The sequence below is a fragment of the Centrocercus urophasianus genome, unplaced genomic scaffold, assembly GCF_019232065.1.
Source record: "Centrocercus urophasianus isolate 14NV4802_14NV808 unplaced genomic scaffold, USGS_Curo_1.0 seq_16, whole genome shotgun sequence".
Lineage (NCBI taxonomy): Eukaryota > Metazoa > Chordata > Aves > Galliformes > Phasianidae > Centrocercus > Centrocercus urophasianus.
Window position 1 is genome coordinate 31,502,636 of NW_024884711.1, and position 21,017 is coordinate 31,523,652.

At 41.5% G+C, this 21,017-nt stretch overlaps 1 protein-coding gene across 1 annotated transcript in view; it reads left to right on the forward strand.

Annotated features, from left to right (window-relative positions):
• The first annotated feature begins 231 nt into the window (after window positions 1-231).
• Window positions 232-21,017, forward strand: part of GPR158 (G protein-coupled receptor 158) — a 176,865-nt gene continuing 156,079 nt past the window's right edge. Inside the window, exons 1-2 of the mRNA XM_042817439.1 lie at window positions 232-1,079; window positions 13,337-13,442. Coding sequence (XP_042673373.1) covers window positions 232-1,079; window positions 13,337-13,442 — 954 coding nt within the window. The remainder of the gene's footprint in view (window positions 1,080-13,336; window positions 13,443-21,017) is intronic.

Here is a 21,017-nt window from a genome sequence, read left to right on the forward strand (position 1 = left end):
CCCGCCGCTGCGCCGGGCGCGGGCGCCGCCGCCCCTGCGCGCTCCGCTGGGCAGCACCTCAGTGAGCGCGGGGCCGCGGCGGGAGCGGGCGGGGTTGCCGCCGCCGCTCCCGGTGCCGCCACAGGTGACTCGGGGCCGGGGGCCGCTCGGTCGCCGCCGCGCCGCGGCTGCTTGCGCGAAGCCCGGCTTGAGCGATTCCGCCGTGCCTGCGCGACCGGGAACGCCGGGGACATGGCATCGCTCCGGCTTCTTCTCCTCCTGCTCCTGGCCCAACGCGGGCTCGGAGCCGCGGCCGGCCGAGGGCGGGCGCCGGGAGTCAGGCAGCCCATCTACAACCACATCAAGAGCCGCGATCCGCCCCCGGCCCCGCGGAGCCGCTCTCCGGAGAGCACCATCTTGGCGCAGCGGCTCGCCGAGGAGGTGCCCCAGGACGTGGCCTCGTTCCTCTACACCGGCGATTCTCGGGAGCTGCGGAGGGCCAACTGCTCCGGGCGCTACGAGCTGGCCAGTCTGGCCGGCAAGTCGCGCTTCGTCTCGCACCCGTCCCTGCACGGCGCCCTGGACACCCTCACGCACGCCACCAACTTCCTCAACATGATTCTGCAGAGCAATAAGTCGCGGGAACAGAACTTGCAGGAGGACCTGGAGTGGTACCGGGCGCTGATCAGGAGCCTCCTGGAAGGGGATCCCAACATCTCCAGGGCAGCCATCACCTTCAGCACGGAGCCCTTCTCTGCCCCCCAGGTGTTCCTCCAGGCCAGCAGGCACGAGAACCAGATCCACCTGCAGGACCTGTCCTCCTCCGCTCACCGCCTGGCTAACGGATCCCTGGAGACGGAGTGGTTCCAGGGCCTGAAGCGCAAGTGGAGGCCGCATCAGCACAGGAAGGTCTTGAACACGGGCTCCAAAACTTTGGAGAACAGCTGGAAGAGGCGAGAGGGCTTCACAGCTGATAAGAACCACATCAGATGGTCCTCTCCTTACCTGGAGTGTGAGAACGGGAATTACAAACCCGGCTGGTTGGTGACTCTCTCAGCAGCTTTCTATGGACTGCAACCAAACCTTGTCCCTGAATTCAGGTATGAGGAGGGCTCCTCTGGTGTTCTGTATAGGAGGGGGCATGGTGGGTACTCAGTGTTGCCCTTACTTGGGATGGTTGTGATGTGCCTTTGGGGTGAGCTTGTAATGCTTTCCACATGCTCTGTCACACCGCAGTGCAAGCCCAGGCCTTCCTGTTGAGCGTCACCTTCATGTGCCTTAGGGAGCTGTTGCTCGGTAGTATTTTATCTCAGTCTGTAAAACAGCATTTTCTTCAGCGATTCTCACTAAAACAAGTGTGTACGTGGGTTATGTTAGTGATGCTTCTGGAGTGGACAGAATGGCAGGCATTGTGGGTTGCAAGTTATTTCTCTGTGAGAGAAATATGTTTACTGAGCTGTTATTTCTTACTCTGCTGCATAATGAAAACTAGCTCAATGCCAGCTGTGATTTTAACCAGTTGAGACACTGCATTTTCTGGTCTTCAGAGCACATCCACTGTGGGGTGCTCAAGCCTGGTCAGCGGTCAATATGCTTGTAGGTAAATAAGCATTTGGAACTGCGGTTTTCCCAGTGCATATGATTACAGCCTAAACTGGCAGTTAAGAAGCTTTTGGGGGCGTTGTTTTTAGAACTCCCACCTTGTTACAAAGCTGTATAGATGATGCCTGGCATATGTGGAGACTTATGTATTTTCTATTGCTGTTACCTCTAGCAGCTTGCCACTGGGCTGTGACTAGCAGAGAGGAGGACATAGGGAGGCTTGTGTTTTTTGCCTTGTTGTAAGAGCAAAAAGATGTGGCTGAAGAGTGAGAGCAACCTGTGGGTTATGGGATATCAGGTTATAGTACTGCCATGCATGTAATGGATTTTATATGTAATTCTGTTGGAACACCCATTGCCCTGAAGCAGCTTTCTTTCCTTAGGGAGTAAGGAGAGCACAGATTCTTGCTTCATGCAGTGGTTCAGTAGCCAATGAAGATTTCCACTGTGCTGTTGGCTGTGGAAGAGGTTTTTCCCACACTTGGATTGCCATACAGCTGTGTATGTGAACACTTGTGTTTTTTTTTTTTTTTTTTGTCAATCGAAATTCACTGGGGTCAAATACGTGTGAATGCAGTCCTGTGTTCTTAGACATGAAAGTTATCTGTTGAATAAAGGATGGGTGGTTATTTCTCTGTGGCTTACCTGTTGCTCTGGAATTTTCACACTTCTGGGGCTCCTTGTCTGTAGTGTATTTGCTGACTTCCTTGCAAGATCAAAGAAGAGTTGTATTGCAGAGCTCTGCTGGATCTCAGCAGTGCTCCAGATGAGTTCAGGGTACTTGTAGTCTGAGATCCTTAAACAATTTTCAGGGTGCTGGTGAAAGCTAGTGTTGGCAGATATTCTCTTATTGGGGGATAGTTGATGTAACAGTGAATGTTTAGACTGGAGATGGGGTTGCAGCTGCTGGTTGTTATCCTCAGTTATCTGAGGAATTAGATCTTGACATAAAGCTGAACAAAGCCTTGCTGTCAACTTTAGAAAGGTTTGTTAATCAGCAGAGCCCAGATCTCAATTTCGGCTGTGTGCCAAGCTCCTGTGCTGGGAGTCATCTTGGTGGTGTAGGTTCCTGCTGTGGTGGTAGTTCTTATGCGCAGAGCACACAACATGCTGGGTCCACCTGAGAGCGGCTCTGGCCAACCAAGGCCACCAGTAGAGGTCCTCCTGGGTGCAGGGCACTGCCTTGCTTCCTGAGCTTTCTGGCCTCTGTTGACCACGTGGAATTGACCTCAATTAAAGAAATAATTTGTTGTAGTTCAGATACTTTGAAAGACATTCATTAAACATGTTGAAGCTTGGAGAAGCTCTTGGTGTTTAGGAGACCTTGAAGTGGGGTATGCTACAAGGTTGAACTCCTGTGTTGTTGCTGAATAGTTAGGACTAACAATTTTTTTTTTTCTTGTATCAAATCCAGAGGTGTGTTGATATGCAGTTCTGAGAAAATGGCTCGGTGTGTTTTTAGGTGGTTTTGTAAGGAAGCAGGTGAAAAAGAACATGCATACTTAATCTGGCAAAGCTAAATGGTGATTCCAGTGCTTCTGGTTTGGAGTATGTTACACACTAGGTGTCTTTTTGGTAAGCTTATGTTTTGAGATGTTGAGAAAGTAACTTTGCAACATAGGAGATAGTAAATCTGAAATATGCTTCTTCCAAGACTTGTGAAACATCTTAATATTTGTGCAAATGTTTTTGGTACTTAATAGACATACAGCTTCTGTGTGTTCCTGAGAGAATAAATGGCTTGAAGTCTAAGCATGTGAAATAAAAAGCTGAAACTTAGCTATTAGAATGCTAGTACTAATTGCTATAATGTCCCTCTTGAAATGAGCCTTATTTCCCCTCGCCATCTGTCCGAGTGACACAATGGTTTAGCTTTAAATTCCTATTTAAGGCCATATGGTTAGAAGCAGCGTATATTACTCTCCATCTTCTTCAAAAGCTGCATTGGTTCAGCAAAATATCTCTGAACCATCTGTTAGGAACCCTTCATGGCTCAGTTTACATGCTCCTTCCATTTAACAGTCTGGTGTGAGATCGTCCATGGTAGTTTAGTGCATGCCCCTTTGAAACTAACAGTTTATGTACTCCCTTCTTGGCTGGCATTTGGTTTATGGCATAGTACATCAGCGTAAGAAATTCATGAGCACAATTTTCTCTGTAGAAAAGTCTTCTCAGACTATAGAAGGAAAAGCCACTGCCCCTGCTTCTATTGCTGTAGCAGATGGATGCATTGTATGGTGTTGCAGTGGCAAGTGTAATAAAGGCAAGACTAATAATTATCTCTGGTTTTGTTCCTTAAATGCTGCTTCTGCAGTAGTGTTGTTAATGACTTCTGGAAAGTACAGTCACAGTCAAGCATTGCTATTGCTATCAGGTAGTGCTTTCTGTCAGAGGATGTGGTTGTCACAGGCAAGGCTCTTGTAAACACTTGCTATTAATCTTTCACACAAGGTGGAAGCCAAACTATGTGAAATGAAGGCCAAGGAGGGAATGTGATCTCTTAATTTGCCTTGCAGAAGTTTGATCTGTAGGCCCACATTAAGATGAAGCAGAGAAAGCAAAGGCTCGTTAATTTTGCCAGTGTCTGAGGCTTGTGGGACTGCATCAGCCCAGCACTAAGCTGACAGTGGTGACTCTGCCCTGCTGCATAGCAGGACTTGCTCTTGTCCGCGCTCACTGATCAGAGATCTGCCCAAAAGCGGGGAGACAACGTTCCCATCAGCTTATACTACAGATTCAATCCCTGGGAATCTTCTTGCTGCTACATGAAAGTAATCTGGTGTTAGCTTTTTCCTTCTCCTTTCCTCAAAACTCTAAGCTGATCTAATTTGCAGTTAGAATTTGCTATCTAATGTATTTTATTGCCCTACAGCTCTGGTACTGCAGAGGATGGAACATGCTAGTATTTGTCATCCATCAGTGACCCTTCTCTGCTGCTTCATACTGTACGATTACATGGAGCCACATTGCAGCTTGCAGTGATCCAGCTGGTCTCTCTGCAGTCCTGCAGAAGTGGAGGGGTGTGAAAAGCTTCATGTTGTGAATAAATTCCACTAGCTAAAAGTCCTTACTTTTCCCCTGTGGGGGAAATGGGAGGTCTTCATTGCTGCAGCAGTCTGGTAGGGCTGTGGAGAGGATTACTTCTTGATCTGGAAAGGAAGTGTACAAGTAGTCCACTACTAGGAGCACGAGCTTTTTTCCTTTAAAGCCTTCCTGGATCACAGGGTCCAATCTTCTGCATCACAAGCCCACTTAATGTAATCAGGTGACTCAGCTTCATCTTAAGTAGGTAGTTTTCCCTCTTAGCTCTCCACTTCACTGGCCTGAATGGTTGGATAGCTTCTTCTGATTTCTGATCTAAATTCATTCAGTCAGCCTTCGTCCATTTGCTTCTGTTCCAAAACAGCCTTCTGTCTGAAATAGCTCTCGGCTGATGTTTTCTGCCTGACCTATTTATAGGCAGCAGGTCCTTCTTCACCTTTGTTTACCAGGCTAAACAAACCTGCCTTCTCTGGTCTCCTGTCACAAAGCTCTCTGTTGCCATGGTCCCTACTCTCAAGAATAGTTCCAATATTTCTTGAGTATGGTTAGTCACATTTCTGTGCAGTGTTTCAGCATTGTGCAGTGACATCAGTTTTCCCAATCTCTGATGAATGAGCTATTGCTTCTGCAGTTCAGATTGTTCTCTTGTGTGCTACTCTCATTTTCTTTAATGTTGTGATGTAGTATGTCATCGCTTTGGGAAGTGGTCACTGCTTACTTTCATGTAGGAGGTCAGAATGTCTCTAGGATACAGGGATGCTTTTCCTTCTCCATGTTCTAGCAAGGCCGTGTTGCCATATTTCACCAAATCCAGGTCAGTCTTTGCAGTCAGTCTCTGAAGGACTGCTGGGAGGATTCTGTGGAATGATGGGTGCTTTGGCAGAAAGGAATGTAATTGGCAAGCTGAAGTTTGTCATGTTCTTTGAAGAGTTTTGCTCTGGAATATCTCTGGATACCTTCATTCTGAAGTTTGGCTCAATCAACTGCTGTAGCTGAGTACATCCTCTTTCTGACAGTTCTTTTTCTTTAGATTAATTAGAAGGCAAGCCTTGGTGCAAATATTGGTATTTTGTGTGCAGTTTTATTAGTTATTTCTTCCCTAAACGCAGCACAATACAGCATCTTCTACTGTACTATTAGAAGTAACTCATACCACTCCTGTGCTATCCCATAATGGGGTGCTTAGTTATTGAAGGCACATTCTACCAGGGAGGTAGAAGTATTATGACAAATAAGTAATTTCTTAGGGAATATACTGTGTATTTCATAGGTGTTAAATTGATTGGTAAAATAACCATAAAAGTGGGTTTAAAGAGTGCCAGAACATGTAGTTTTGTTTTTAAATAAGATTAAGTTGTGACTTTAAACTTCTTAAAGCATCCCCTTAATCTTTCCAGTCTAGTCTCTGTATTGAACTGGGAAAACAATTTGTAAAACAAGTTGTAACTGTTTAAGGAGGCTCACTAAATCTTTGTGACAGCGTACATTATTATGCAATCTTGAAAATATTTTAAAGTGGTGAAGCTGATGTTTTGTTCCGCGATGTCCCCTGGCCCATATAACATGATTGAAGATGTGGGTGGATTTAGAACAGGTTTTAAACATGAAAAGGAATAATTTATTTCCTTGAACTGAACATTTTGGATTTCTATTCTTGAAAAGAGGTGAGAGCCAAGAAATGCCTACTCAATGATTTATTTCTTTTAATAGAACCTCCCAGTATTTAAGTGTTCTCAGAGCGGTCTGTGATGCTTGTGTCTTTCATATCAGGTCATGGGTGAGAACAAAATCTAGACAATGAAAGAAAAGGAACAAGGAATAGAGTAGTCTTATTAGAAACATGATTCAGCCTTTTTTTACTTCAGCAGTGGGCCTTGTAAAAAAAGAAGCTAAATCTGACTGGGAGAGGATTGGAATACATGCTGTGTGCTATATAACTGTTGTCAGTAGTGCAGTAAGTTGGAATGAGAGCAGCTAGCTTTTTAGGTCAAACTGCTATTTCCCATCTTTTGTTCTTGACCTCCTCTATCCTCCTGGAGTATGGCTTCCAGCACAGCAGGCTCTCGGAGTTCTTTTGAAGGAAATAGGCATGTTGCAGTTCCTGCATCTGAGATGCAACTCTGGGGTTGTCGCCTCTTATTCTGTCTGTTCATGAATCTGAACTGAGATTGAGAAGTGTTCCCAAAGATAAGAACGAGGATTTGGGTGTGTTGGGTTAGTCCTTCTGGCAGGCACTTAGGAGGCAGTAAGAAAATGGTGGAAATGCTGAGTTCTCATATCGTGGTTATATCCCATTTACTAATAAGCAGTACAATCTTTTCAATCTGTGTATCTGAACAAGTATTAGTAAGTGTGGATTAATCTGATCTCCATGATTTTAGTTTTTAATTTTGTCTTCTATGGTATAATGTGACTTTGGTTTCCATTAAATAGTTTTGAGAACATGAAAAGAAATGATTCTTTTCTGTTTTTGTTACGTGACATTTACTTGGAGATCTATGATTCTTGTGTGTTTCAAAGACACTTTGGAAACCCTCTGTGTTCAGTTTCTCACTGTTGGTCAGGTATAGTTCTGTGCACACTGTTTTCTTTATTGCTTGCTAAGCTTGTTTGGATTCACCTACTTTTGTTTGGAACCTGTTGAACAAAGCAGGAAGAACATCCCCAGCCTTCTGCCGTATCAGTGCTCTCCAGAGCGAAGAAGTAGGAGCTTTGTTGGCTCTAAAGTGTGCAGGGATTTAAAAATAAATAAATAAATAAATAAAATTGCTTTCTGCAAATGCTGTCTTAACTGTGAGCTCTTCCTACATCCTGGTGCTCACTAGCCTCGCAGATTTCACATCAGGATGCCTTCTGAGATACTAGAAGATCCTAAAATGCTTCTTGGTTTCCATCACATCTTCTGCTCAAGTTTATGCTCGGTGTTCCTTTTCTGATAACTGGCTTTGGCTTTTTAGTTTTAAAATTCTTGTACTGACTTTAAATCTGCAGAGTCAGAAGAGTGCTTGTGCTAAGGCCATCTTTCCTCTACAGGATCCTTAGAATTCAAAGCTATTCTTGTGTCTAAGCTCTTTCTTATATCATTTATGGTACTTTTCCTTCAGGCTTTTTCTCTCTACCTCTTGTTGACCCCATGGGCAGAAGTAGGAATGTTTCAGAAATGTCAGTTTCTTACTGAACAGCCTGAACTTAGTTCCAAGACCTGTTTCATATGAAGAATCCAGTGTAAGTGATATCCTACCGTTGCTGACACTTCCTCATTCCTAAATGAAGTTGTGCTTAGTCACAGAACTTCTAGCAAAATTCTCAGCACCCCTCCAAGTATCTGGGAAGTTCTTCAACTAAAACGCAGGGAAGTCCAAGTGCTCAGGCAGCGCTGCATGCCATAAATCTGGAGGCTTGATTTTTGAATCCTGTATAATTCTGCCGGCAACAGAGGATTCAGCTGTAAGTATTCAGCCCTTGTTAGTACTGTAACAAATGGCCTATGGGGATTTTCTTTGCAGGTGGATCCTAATTCATGTGTCCTCACTGCTGTATCTTACTTTTCAGTTTATTTTTAGTGAAAGCTGATTCTTTGGTGAAAGTGGGATGAGAAGCAGTAGTTGTGCTATGGCTAAGGAATTGGGTGAGTCTGTCTGTCCTATTAAGAAATCAGTAATAAGTGCCCGATCAGAATTAAGTTATATGTGTATCCTAGCAGTCTGAATCTGGTTGTCACATTGTGAAGGTAATGAGTTTTAGGGGCACCTTAGTGATGTATAATCTTAAATCTTAACTTTCAAAAGTAACTTTGAACATGCAGAAAGCTGTTCATCACCACTGAAACTTGTAGCCAAATGTCAGCTGTTGTGAATTGGACAGCAAGATTTTTTTGGATGGACAGCTGAAGATATTTTGGAGTAGACTCAAGTGTCAAGTAGTGTGAGCTATTTGAACATCTGCAGGTTTAGGACATCTGCAGAGAATCCCAGAATGGCTGGGATTCAAGAGGACCACAGTGACCATCTACCTGCAGTCCCTCTGCTATGTGCAGGGCTGCCAGCCAGCAGACCAGGCTGCCCAGAGCCACATCCAGCCTGGCCTTAAATGCCTTCAGGGATGGGGCATCCACAACCTCCATGGGCAACCTGTTCCAGTGCATCACCACCTGCTGTGTGAAAATTCACCTGTCTCATCTCCTGGTTCTGTGCTGAGGAAGATTTTTGAACAATGACGTGTGGAGATGAATGGATATGACAGAAAGAATTTAGGAAAACATTTAAATATGAGTCGTCTGTTTCAACACATGATGATGCACCAGGTACCTGGATTGTGCTGATGTGGCATTTGATGTGGCCCTGGGGCATTTGTTTGGCTGCATAAGCTCTCAGTGGTAATATATATATGTGTATATATATATATAAAATATTTAAATATTTTCCCCCTAAATGCAACAAATGGTGAAGAGATTTTAATTCTACTGAGGCATGCAGGATTCATGCTTATAAAGGTTTTAGTGTTATCTCATTTGACGGATGACAAATTACATATGCTTTTCTGGTGCTTTTGAAAGGCTTCATTTTGACTTGGAGAGATTTTTCTCCCCAGTATATAGCATTAAATGAACTGCTTTATATATTCTCCTTTATTTCTGTATTTCAGAAGGTTTCTACAATTAGTAGACTTAGTGTCCTTCGCACATAGAGCATATTAGCAGAACTGGCTACACTGTGTTACACAGATCTTGGTCATAGAGTTGTCTTGTTTGCTTATAGTTCTTACTGTTACAGCAATAAGGGAGCAAGTCTAGGAGACAAAGTTTGAATGCCTGCTTAGCTGAGCTGTAGTGGCCTCTGTGCCAAAATCTTCTGAAGATCTAGAGGACAAAGATACTGTTTATCACCATTTAAATGTTGGCAGGCTGTATTGTGCAGTCCTGGCTTAAGCTGGTTTGGGAAAGCAGGAAGATGTTCCTTCTGGTCATCTGTGATGTGACAGTATGGGTGAAATTTCCTCTGTACGTCTGCATTTTACAACATGTTACATTGAAATATTATAACTGCATAAACTATCAAGATAGCTGCTAGGTTGGGGAAATAAGCTTAAATCAATTTCTGGTATGGATTTTGAGGCAAACAGAATGCTGACAAACAGTGGTACTGGAAATTAAGACAGACGCAAAAGCCTCTTAAATCAAACCTCTGATCCGACAAAATCCTTGATGACATCATCCTTCAATGATTATCTGTTATGTACAATTCAACTAATTCTTTCCTATCTGTAGTTGCCAAAATGTTAAACATGAACTTGTAATCTTTGTCTTTGTGTAAGGGCTGTAAAATTGTGGCAGAAAACAAATATTTAGAGTTGTAAGGAGATTAACCAAATGTACTTACTTGGCAGATGGTCCACAATTACCAGTAATATTGTTATGAACTTAGTACTGTGGCTTGGGTTCAGCCAGCAGCATTGTCAGTATGGGTGAATGTGTTAGGCTGACAAGATGAGTCTACTGCTGTACTGTTGACATTTGTCTGGATCGCTTCTATTGAAGTAGCAGAGCTACAATTATTTCCATTTAGTTCAATAAATGTAGCAGTTAGAGGTAGTTCTTAGATCTGTATACATACTGGGAGGATGTGTTCTTCCATATGTTCAGTTTTCCAAATGCTGAATCAAAAAATAACTGGAAATGTGGGTGGCTAACCAGGTTGTGCCAGCTCCTGTATTAATCACAGATGAATTTCAGAAATGTATCATCATGTACATACTGATGTACTCTGGGTAATAATGGTGGGTATGAGTCTGAGATGTTTTAAAATGGCAAAGCATCCCCAATGAAAGCAGTATGTCTGTGCTATCGTGGTGCCTTCTGTAAATGCCACACAAACTTTAAGCCTTTTGCTTTTGAAAGCATTATGCATCAAGTTGTTGTAATACCCTGCTGCTATCTCAGCAGAACTGTGATGTCACTGTGAAACAAACATTGCAGAAGTACTGTGAGAAAGGACTGATGTGTTGTGTTAAGAAAATGGGAAGCCTAATGACTTTCATGAGAGTTTTTTATAGTCCTACTTCTGGACTGCCCTTCTTTCCTGTAGATTTTCATGACAGATTCTTAAAAGTCAAAAATAATTGTAGATCTGTATCAGAAGTTCAGGTTGTGCGCAAGAACAGAAGATGAGAAGAATAGGTAGGAAGACAAATGTTTGCATTGAGGTCATGAACATGAGCTTGTTGAAAGGCAAGTGTTCTTGTAAGCAGATTTTGCACAGAAATTCAAATGGAAAATATATTCGTTCAAGTTAGAATACTTTGTCCTCCTGGAAGAAGGATGTTGGTAACTTTCTAGCCTGCATGGACAAAACTGAAATGTAAAATGGAAGTGCGCAAGTGGTGAAAGCATGGTCAGGTAACCCTAATAATACAAGAACAAGGATGGGCTTGGGGAAACCTAAGCCCTGCTGGAGTTTAATCTGGCAAGAGACAAAAAATCTTGGCTGCTTTTCATACAAGTGCATTAGCAACAAAACTGGGTTCAGAGGAAAGGTGGGCCTGCTGCTCAAAGGGGTGCTGCCCTTGGTTAGAGGACATGGAAAAGGCCAGGGTTACCAGGCAGCAAACTCTTGCTGGGTGGAGAGAGTGCTTTGTAACTACTTCTGTTCTAGCAGGGATCAGTTTACTCATAACTTTCATTTTTGTATCTCCTCTTGTGTTTGTAGAGGGAAAGTTTCTTCTATCATTTAAAATGTACATGAGTACATTTCCTGTAAAGGAAGCAGATCTTCTTCTCTATGGTATTCAGGGAGTCTCAGATGAGGCTGTTGTGAATCTTCACTTTTTTCCTTTCCACATAAACTGTCAGCTGGCTTCTTTAGAGCAGTCGGAATGCTTGAGACACTTGTCAAAGTCTTTCCATAATGTGAACTTAAGAACGCAAGGAGCTGCTTTAACCCCAGTCCTTCTGACTGCAGTCAAGATCTCACTAAGGAGCCACAAAGAATTCATTAACTTGTGGAGCAGGTGCTGTTCCCAGCCCACACATTAGTGTTTGTATTCAAGAAGGTCCAGAATAAATCAGAAACCTACCTGGTGGGATCTGCGTGTGACCTTTGAGAAACAAGTTGCACCTGTTCATTTATGCCCTGTGGGGCAGGCAGATGCCCTGTCACTGTGTTAAATAAGGTGGTAATGCACTGACAGAAATATAGTGCAGAGCACTAAGGTGTACGGTGTGGCTGCTTTTCCCTTGAGGTCATTGGTCACCTGCAGCATGGGAGGAGTGACTGACTGTGGGGGAAGACTAATTCCAGCAGTTCCTGGACAGACTCATGTCCAAAACAAGTGTAAGAAATGCACAAAGCTGTAAATTTCCAGAAATATGGCATGTACCATTTCAAGCTGAGTTTGTCAGAGCCAGTGCTTTCGTTTGGTGATACTGGGTACTCTCAGAAATTATTTCTTCTCAGAAGGAGGCAGAGAGAATTGGGATAAAGAGCATCTGTGCTAGCTTCCTTTAGGTATATATTTTCCTGAGTCTTAATCAGGTCACTTAATGATCCTCTGTGTCTCCATTGACTGTACAGCATGTCTGAAGATGAATGTCCAGATATGCTATTATGGACACTTTGCACTTGACAATGCTGCTGCCAGATATGAGGGAGCAGTGTTGTCCTGGTTTTATTTTATGCTTGTTATGATTTTGTTCCAAAGTGACTCCTCAAATAAATGGCTCTGTAACTTTATTACATTTCTTACATATGCACTGCTTTGGCAAAAGGAAGCGAGGTGCTTTGAGGTGAACGAGGTGACTGAAATAGTTCAGACCATTGTAGGATGCATGTCTCTGGGCTGCAGGGGCAAAGCAGCCTTTTCCGGGATTGTGATGGGGCTGCAGAGGTGCATGGGCCCTTCTCTGAGGTGGGGACCACTTGGGGCGTGCAAACATGTTACCTCTGGGACGTGCAAACATGAGGAGATTGCCACATGCAGTCCCCAAGGCAAGGGGAAATGGGCAAAGTCATATGCATTGTCTGTCCCATCAGAAGTGGGACATATTGGAGCAAAAGTAATCTGCGGATGGCTGTAGCTTTCTGGAATTGGGAAGGGTGGAAATATAAGGCTTTTCTGTGGGGGAGAAGGTGGTACTAGTGTATGCAGTCATGGTGGTGGTTAAGCAAGGAGAATGTGAGTGGCCCTGATTTAATTCTTGTTTCTTGCATATGAAGTCACTGGAGAGTTGGTGTACATCTGGGTGGAGTACAGAAAAGACTTCTTGCACAATTATTTTGGCAAATAGTATTCCCTGGAGCAAAATTGGCATGGCGGTATTACCTGGTCCTGATGCTCAGTGTGCTTCTGGGGGAGGCTGGCGGTGTCTGAGACAGAAGTGTAGGTCATCCGCTGTATTTATTTTAGTTCTTTGCTGCATTGTAAAATGTGAAGGGCATTAAATTATTGGAGTGGATAACTTACTCATACCTGTCACCTTGGATCTATTGTGTGCATGAGATTTAGAGTTCTTGTAATGCATCTCAGTAAGGTCTAACATAAGAATCTGTCTGCAGGCTTGGCTTTGGGAACGTGGAACTCCTCATTTCTCTTTTTAGACACTTCATCAAATTCTGTATTTAGAAGAAAAATGCAGTTCTGCTTTGCAGGTTATAGCATCATAAAGAAGTTGAACGTATTGATGTAGTCACTGTGTTCAAGGCTGTTTTCTCTTTTCCAGAGGTGTTGTTAAAGTCGACATAAATCTGCAGAAGGTGGATATCGACCAGTGCTCGAGTGAGGGGTGGTTCTCAGGAACACACAGGTGTCATCTCAACAACTCTGAGGTATGTTTGTAGGGAACTGAGCTACCCTTCAGTTAAGTCTTTCCACTGTGAATTGTTTTTGTAGTAAAAATGCTATGATTTTAAAGACTTTGTGTTATATAAGCTGCAGAGGTCTTTTCGTTCAAGATGCTGTCACGGAGTTTTAAGAGTTTTAAAATGCTTGCATTTCAGGAATATTGATACTAAATAAAACAAGGTAAGTTATTGTACAGAAACATCTGCTTATAGGGATAGTGAAATGATTTATGAAATTCTTCATCTGACTCAAACTATTTTACATTTATACATTAAAAGCCTATTTTCATTTTTACTTTTGAGTGGTCAACCTTGTGAAGTGCAGTAAAAGTAACTGAGATGCTGGTGGTGTTTATTCAAAGTGGCTTGGTCTTTGGAAGAATGGAACAAGAATAACAGAATTGGATGTCATAATTGTTCTTTAATAGAAATGTCAGTATTTTTACAGAGCTAATTAAATGTTTATGTTCAATTCCTTCCTGCTTCCCCTTTCTCCTCAGAGCCTGTGTCTGGCCAATCATATGATACACTGACAGAGGGAGCCAGACTGAATGATCTATGTATTTAATGGAACTTCAAAACAAAATACATGCAGTGACTTTATTTGATTATTACATGTAACGTTGTTTTCGAAGGTGCAAGTTTGCTATCTATGAGATGCATGTGCCTCATGTATTTCTGCATTTTCAGGAAGCTTAATTAAAAAGCTGGAAGTCTTTTAGCAGAAGCTAGGAGTTGCCTGGTCATAAAATGCTCATTTATCAAAACCAAATCTGAATGTAGGAAAAGACTTCTATCTGAGGAATTCATCTGTTAACCTTATGTGAGCATGAAAATCTCAGAATTATTGTAAATATCCTTCTTGTCTTTCACTGGAATTCTTTTTTTCTTAAACTATATATGCAATAAGAACCAATAAGAACTAAGACTCAACTAAGTCTTAGTTTAAAGACTAAATTCACATGGGATTTTTTCTTTTTGCTTTGTCAAATTTTGCCTTCTGAATTCAAGGTAACACTTGTTCAATATCTCATATTTCTTCTTAGAAGATGTAACTTCCTGTGATATCTTAGTAAACTTTGCTTTTTAATATGCTACTTTCTGAAATGTACCTAGACATTTTGACAAGTGCTCCTCCTTTTCCTAATTTCTTATGAATAGAAACCTCAGCAGGGGGTTGAGATGGTAAATTGTATTTCTTCCTGCAACTAAGAAGAAAATCTGGGGTGGGGAGCATGTGTGTGGCAGTTAAGGTTAAAGAAGAACATCTAAGGAAAATGGAGATAATGGAGAAGGATCAGAAGCCAGTTCTAATGCCCCTTTGAAATGGTTCAGAGCCTGTTGTTTGCTGTAATGGGTTCTGAATCGTGTTGTGTGTTCTTAAGCAAAACAGAATCTGAATATAAGCATACCGGAGGTAATTTCAAAATTACATTTCTCTTTGAAATCGGAATCTTTAAGTCTATATCCTGAGAAGAATACAGAATCTGTTCCCTCTGAAATAATTGGTTGGAGAAGGAGGGGAAATGCATCTTCCTCTCTTTGCACGTGAGAAGTGGAGTGTAATGTAGGAAACTGAGTGCAAAGGAAATTGTTCTAAAGATGACCTTCAGGATTATGGAAGGTTAGAGTCCAGGCTGCTTCTGTGATTTGAGCTTACTGTGCTTTAGAAACTGTGGGTGGCATGGTCCACTGAAAGAGGGAAGGTTCCCTTCAGCCTTAATCCAGAGCTTCGTCTGAATTCCGAGCTTCGCTCTCCTGCTGAGAGCGTGGTGGATGTTTCCTAGCTGCCTTGTGAAACAGTTTTTAAACATAAAATGCGAAGTGTACATTACAGGTCAGTCCTTCATACTTGGTTTTTGGGCTGGTGTTACAAAGAATGTTTTGTTTTTCATACTGGAAAGATGCATGTTTTGTTTTAGTAACTTACTGCAGTGCTGTAGTCCAAAAATGAGTTCCTGTGATGCAAAAAGGAAATAAAATGTTCTCAGGCAAAAGTTCTGTTTCTGCTCCTTCTATGCAAGAGGTATGCATGCCTTTAGCTGCTCCAACAGGCTTCACCAATATTATTTTGTTATAGTAACACAGCTTAGACATCTAACAACTCATCGATGTAGATACTTAAATGCAGATTCAGTCTTGAATCCCATTGTCAGTCTACCAAAGTAGAGATATGCAGTGTTGCTCTTGAGAACAGGAATTCTTTAGTGAGTGATGCTGTATAAGTGGGATGAGCTAATGCTCGCAGCTCAAGGTGTTAATGACATACATGGATGGAGAAGAGCACTACTGTGTAAATGGCTTTTCAACTTATCTGTAGAACAGAAACCTCTTACCTGTTTTTGACTTTTTTGAGTACTAAATCAACAAAGGTCTCATGATGTACAGAAGGTGTTACTAACATCCCCCAAAATGTAGCTTGCCAGCTGGGAGTGCTTCTCCTTATTGTGTCTGAAGAGAAGGCATCAATGACCCTGGAGACAGGCAGTTGCTAGAAACAGCCTAAGAATCTTCTTTTCCTCTGTGGTCACCACTTCAGGAGGGGGCTTCTTTATTTACAAATCTACACTTTGGAATAAGGGTATATCATGTAATAGTGCAGTAATGCTTTCCACCTAGCTTGACTTACTAATAAAATGTTGTTCCCCATCTTTCATTTTCTCTTTTGAGGAAAATACAGAAATACCTGCTGGTGTCAGAATGATTTGTCCCGAGTTACAAAATCATTCTCAAGCAGAGAAAGGAAGGGAAAAGTGATTTAAGTTGTTAGACCTTGCTGCTGCTTTTCAGTTTTGTTAATGACTTGAGCATTCAGAGCTACATTGTCTTTCCACAGACTCTTAGGTAAGCCTTTGCCTTAGCGAAATTGCCATTTGTTGCTGAAAGTGTTTACTACCAAGGTACCTGTTCCATTTAATGACAATGTCGTTAAATCTAAGGCAGAGAGCTCAGTTTTTTAGGGATACAAATCTGCTCTTCCCTGTCTAAAACTATAAGCATACAGAGAAACCATACATGGGGAAAAAATATACAGGTAATTTGGGCTCTGTGGGGCTGCAGTGAATGAGGTGGGTATTATTTATAGGACTGGAAATAATTGAAATGTGTTGGGCAGAATACAGAATGTTACAGGAAATTTTGAAATTAAAAAGAAGGGAAAAGACAGCTTCCTGATGACAAATACAAAGTGATTTCATTGTACAGGCGAGGCTGGCTGGAGCAGTAAGAAAGAATGCATTTTTAGTGTTTAAAACATTTAATATTTTTCCTTTTAATAGATTAGGTTATTTCACCATAAATGCTGGCAGCAACTACTGGTGCTTTAAGTAATGACATTAGAGTCCTTGTTGAGACACTGACAATAAAATCAAGGCAGGGAAATGTCTGAAGAAATCAGCTAGCATTGTGCATTGAGCTGGCCTGAACACTCCCAGCCAGCAGCATCGGTCTGAAAACTGCAGTGGCTTCCACACTGTTCACTGTCTTTAATGAGACTGCCAACAGCTTGCACTGTGAGGCAGGCTCAGCTGACATCCCTTTGGGTTTAACAGTATTCCACAAATGACAGTGTGCAAAAATATCTAGAGGAAATGAGAGAGGCAGAGTAAACAAAAAGGCTGTGTTGCTGTCTGTGTAGGAAGACACATGGACCTGCTGAGTATTTATTTGATGCACAACCAATTGAGAAAGGAAACGTATGACGAGTTTGGTTCATTATTTCGTCTTTAGGTAGTGTAAACACTGCACCTTATTACAGTGAACATAGTATTACAGTCAACCAACTGAGGAAGATGGGGAAGGTTAGGAAGTTGGGAGAGGAAAAACAGCAGTGCTTTCTCTGTTTTTCTAAACATGTTTTCTGGTGTCCTTGTCAAACAGATAAAGGCTATTTAGTGCACCTGCATCGTGTGATGGGAGGTTAGCATTCAGTCATAGCCTGGTGGGTCATGTGCAGTGTCACTGTTTTTTTTCTTAATATTTGCATGTCTTTTGTCCTGTCTATTGGAGGGAAAAACGCAGTCAGAAAGAGAAGAACATGAAAATAATGTTGTGTATTGGTAATAGAATCTTACAATGAGGAGAATTTACAAAATACAGTTAATTTTTAGTATGTAGGTAATCATCCTTGGAACTACAGATTGCATTCAAGTTATGGCAAGAGATGTACCCAAATCAGGGCAGAGGACAGAAGGGTATATTTCCCCTTGGAAGAAAACAGGATCTTTAGTGATAGATTATAATTACTAAATCAAATCCTAGGCTGAAAGAGAAAGAAGTAAGATAGGAAGGTGAACAGTTCTATTTAACGTGCAAATAAAGGAGGGGAAAAAAAAACGAAAAGCAAAAAACCTGAGCAATTCTGGATCCAAAAGCAGGAAGGTTTTGTCTGACTGGCTGCTCATACAACTCAGTGTATTCGAAGAGCATGCCAGACACGAGCATTTCAGATGCTATTTTAAAAATAACTTTGCGTTAGGTGTGTTCATGGGAAAGATCCATTCACAACAGTATAGCAGACCTAATCTGGTATTCTTCCAGCTAGGATTGTGCTAAGTAAGGTAGGCATTTGTCAGAGCTTTCAGTGATAAGGTGCTATGAAAACTAACTTCCAGTATAAAGAGCAGGCAGGTTGCTTAGCTACGGCTATCATAGCCTTTTCAGGGAAAAAAAAATCCCTTAAATGATTCTGTTTACAGGAGTCAATCTCAATTTTCAGCATTTTTTTCTAAAGAAAACTTTTGTAACACTTGCTTTCATCTTAGTGCTAGCTTGAGCATTTAAATTCCTCCACGTTGGTTCTATTTGCTATTGTTTTCCTTTTCCCCGGAAGTAGAAAGTGGAAAAACCATAGATGGCTGGTTGAGAGATGCTGTCTGACGAAGAAAAATAGCATGGATATGTTTCCTTATGCAGGTGATAGGTGATCACAGGCAGCATTGATTACTGATGATTTTTTCAGGTCTATTCCAAAGTCTTTCAGAACTTTCTCTGCTGGGTGTGACATTATAATATTGGGCAGTGCTGATGAGCTGAACTGGTGATCCAGCCAATCCTTGCAGTTGTTCTTATAAGTGAAAAGAAGTTGCCTTTGCTTGATTTGCAGAACCTTGACATGCACTCGTAGAGGTCTTGACAATGTGTTTGTCCATGTCATGTGAATATTGTATTTAAGTGACAAAAACAAAATTATGGAGGAAAAAAAAGATTGGAGCTCCCTTCTGGGGAGGGAGCAGTAGCTAGCATTTAGGATATTTTAGCCTCTGTTTCTGTTGTTTTCACTGTGAATTTTTTGTCCTTAAAGTGAAATGATCGAACTTTGAGGGTGTGGGGGATCACCACAATAAAAAAAAAAAAACAACAACCCAAAACAATCAAAACACCAAACCATATGGGAAAGTGCGGTTCTGTGAGATCAGATGGTTCATGGGGCTGGGGTAGGAGTGTTCTCTGCTCCCATAACCCAAAAATAACAGACGTTAGCTCTGGTTTTATGGACGTGCTCTTCACAGCACACTTACTCCAATGAGGAAAAGGCTGTGTAGCAGCAGAAGGTGAGGAAATAAGTTTTCCCTTTTTGTTTGGGAGGGAAAGAGATCTAGACAGACATCTATTTAGCTGAGGGAGTATCCACAAAACATACCTGGCAGGAGCAAAGGGCAACTTGCAGATGGAGAGTGAGTGCAGAAAATAGCTCTTCCTTGGAGTCGGACTGAAAAACTGACCTTCAGTTTCTTGTCCCAGCAAGTTCAAGTCTATCCATAACCACAATAAACCTTACAGGAGGGAGCTTGGGGACTGGCTGGGCTGTTCTCCTTTGGAAGGGTGGCTGTGAATTACCTTTCCCAGATGCAAAATTGACAGCAGCTTTGTCAAATCTAGGCATAGACAAAGCAGAACTTCATTCAGGGATTTCATTTGTTACCAGTACATTTGGAAGACTGTGCAGTATCTGAAAAATATGAGTATTAAGCATAATTAAATAAATGTGATACTTTGGAATCAAAGCATCTGGTCCCTCCCATGTGAAGTTTGATATGCCTGTCTTAGTAGACATGCAAGTACTCTCATATCCTGTGAGATTACCCATTATTTTATAGCTTGGACATGGGCAAAATGTTCTTTAACTGATGGGCATTCTGACTCAAATTGACATGTGATTTCCAGGTGTGCAAATTACTCTCCCCAGTTTAGTTTCTTCAAAAATGTTCTGAGTGAGTCAAATGAGAGTCATGTTGTTCTCCAGCCACGGTCCAGTGTGGGTCACCTTCAGAGGGGGATTTTGGGATGCATGGCATTGCATCCACTCCACACTTCAGATGTCTCCAGGATAAGCAAACATCCTGATATTTTTCATAAACCTGTCTGAACAATTTCACAATGTACTTAGTGATCTGTACTTCTTATACTGCTCCAGCCAACAAAGAGTAAATGACACAGCTTCTTTATTGAAATGCACTACTGCTGCACTTCTTGTTGCAAAGGATGCCAACGATGTGTGAACCATGCAAGCTCTGTTCATTACTTGTGTACTCATCTATTTTCTTAGTCCATATACTGTAGAAGGCTTTTCAGTTGTGAAAATGCAGAAGTTCAGCTTATGCAAGTATTCTACAGTGAGTTATTTCTGTTGGAAGGAAAAAATAGACTAGTGGAAGAATATGTAATGCTCTGATTAAACCGATGGAAAAGGATTGTCTGCCTTATCTTACAGCTTTATTAAATGTACCAACTGTTTCTCCTGCTTTTTTTATACTGCAAGTTACCTGCACAAGAGACAAGTTTAATTTAGTCTTGAGGAGAAAGTTCATTCCTTTTTTTCCTATAACAAATTAAAATTAGATTGAAAACATAAGAGATCCCAAGATGAAAAACTAAAGAGAATAGCTGCTGAATCCACATATTCAAAGCAATGTACTGAGCCATAGCAATTTAATGGAAGCTCATCTTGTTTTATTTTTGGAACACAGTTTTATAGCTCTGGATATTGAAATACCATCACTTTTGTTTGGTGACTTCTGGTAGAAGGTAACATTTTCTTTTTTCCCCTCAATGTCTTCCTGCAAATAAAGAACTGTTTTCTTTTTTTATTTGCCTATGCTTTTGTCCATGAGATTTGTCCTTGTCTGCATTTTCCAGTACTGCAAATTGATAGCTATCAGGTCATCCATTCACCGAGCAGGGGTTTTTCTCCTAGAAATTTTGCAGTCTTTACTAACCTACTTAATATTGCTTTTTCTTTTTGTTCCTTTTCATTGCTTTGCCATCCTGTCTTGTTTCAGATCATGAGTATGCTAAGCACTGATCATAACAGAGCAATGCAGAGTATTTGATTTTTAATCTGTATTTTTAAAAATTTCTTTTTTGTTCTGACTAGTTTATTACTGTAATATCTTCAAGTTATTACTGCTCGTTCTTTGGAAGAGTTTTATTTTTCTTTCTACAGTAAGTAGTGAAAGAAAAAGCTTCTCAACATCTTAAGTTTATAAAATGTTGAAGATAAAATATTTACTGTCTTTGATTCTTCCTTTACTCAGATAGTGAGGAAAAGTAGATATTTAC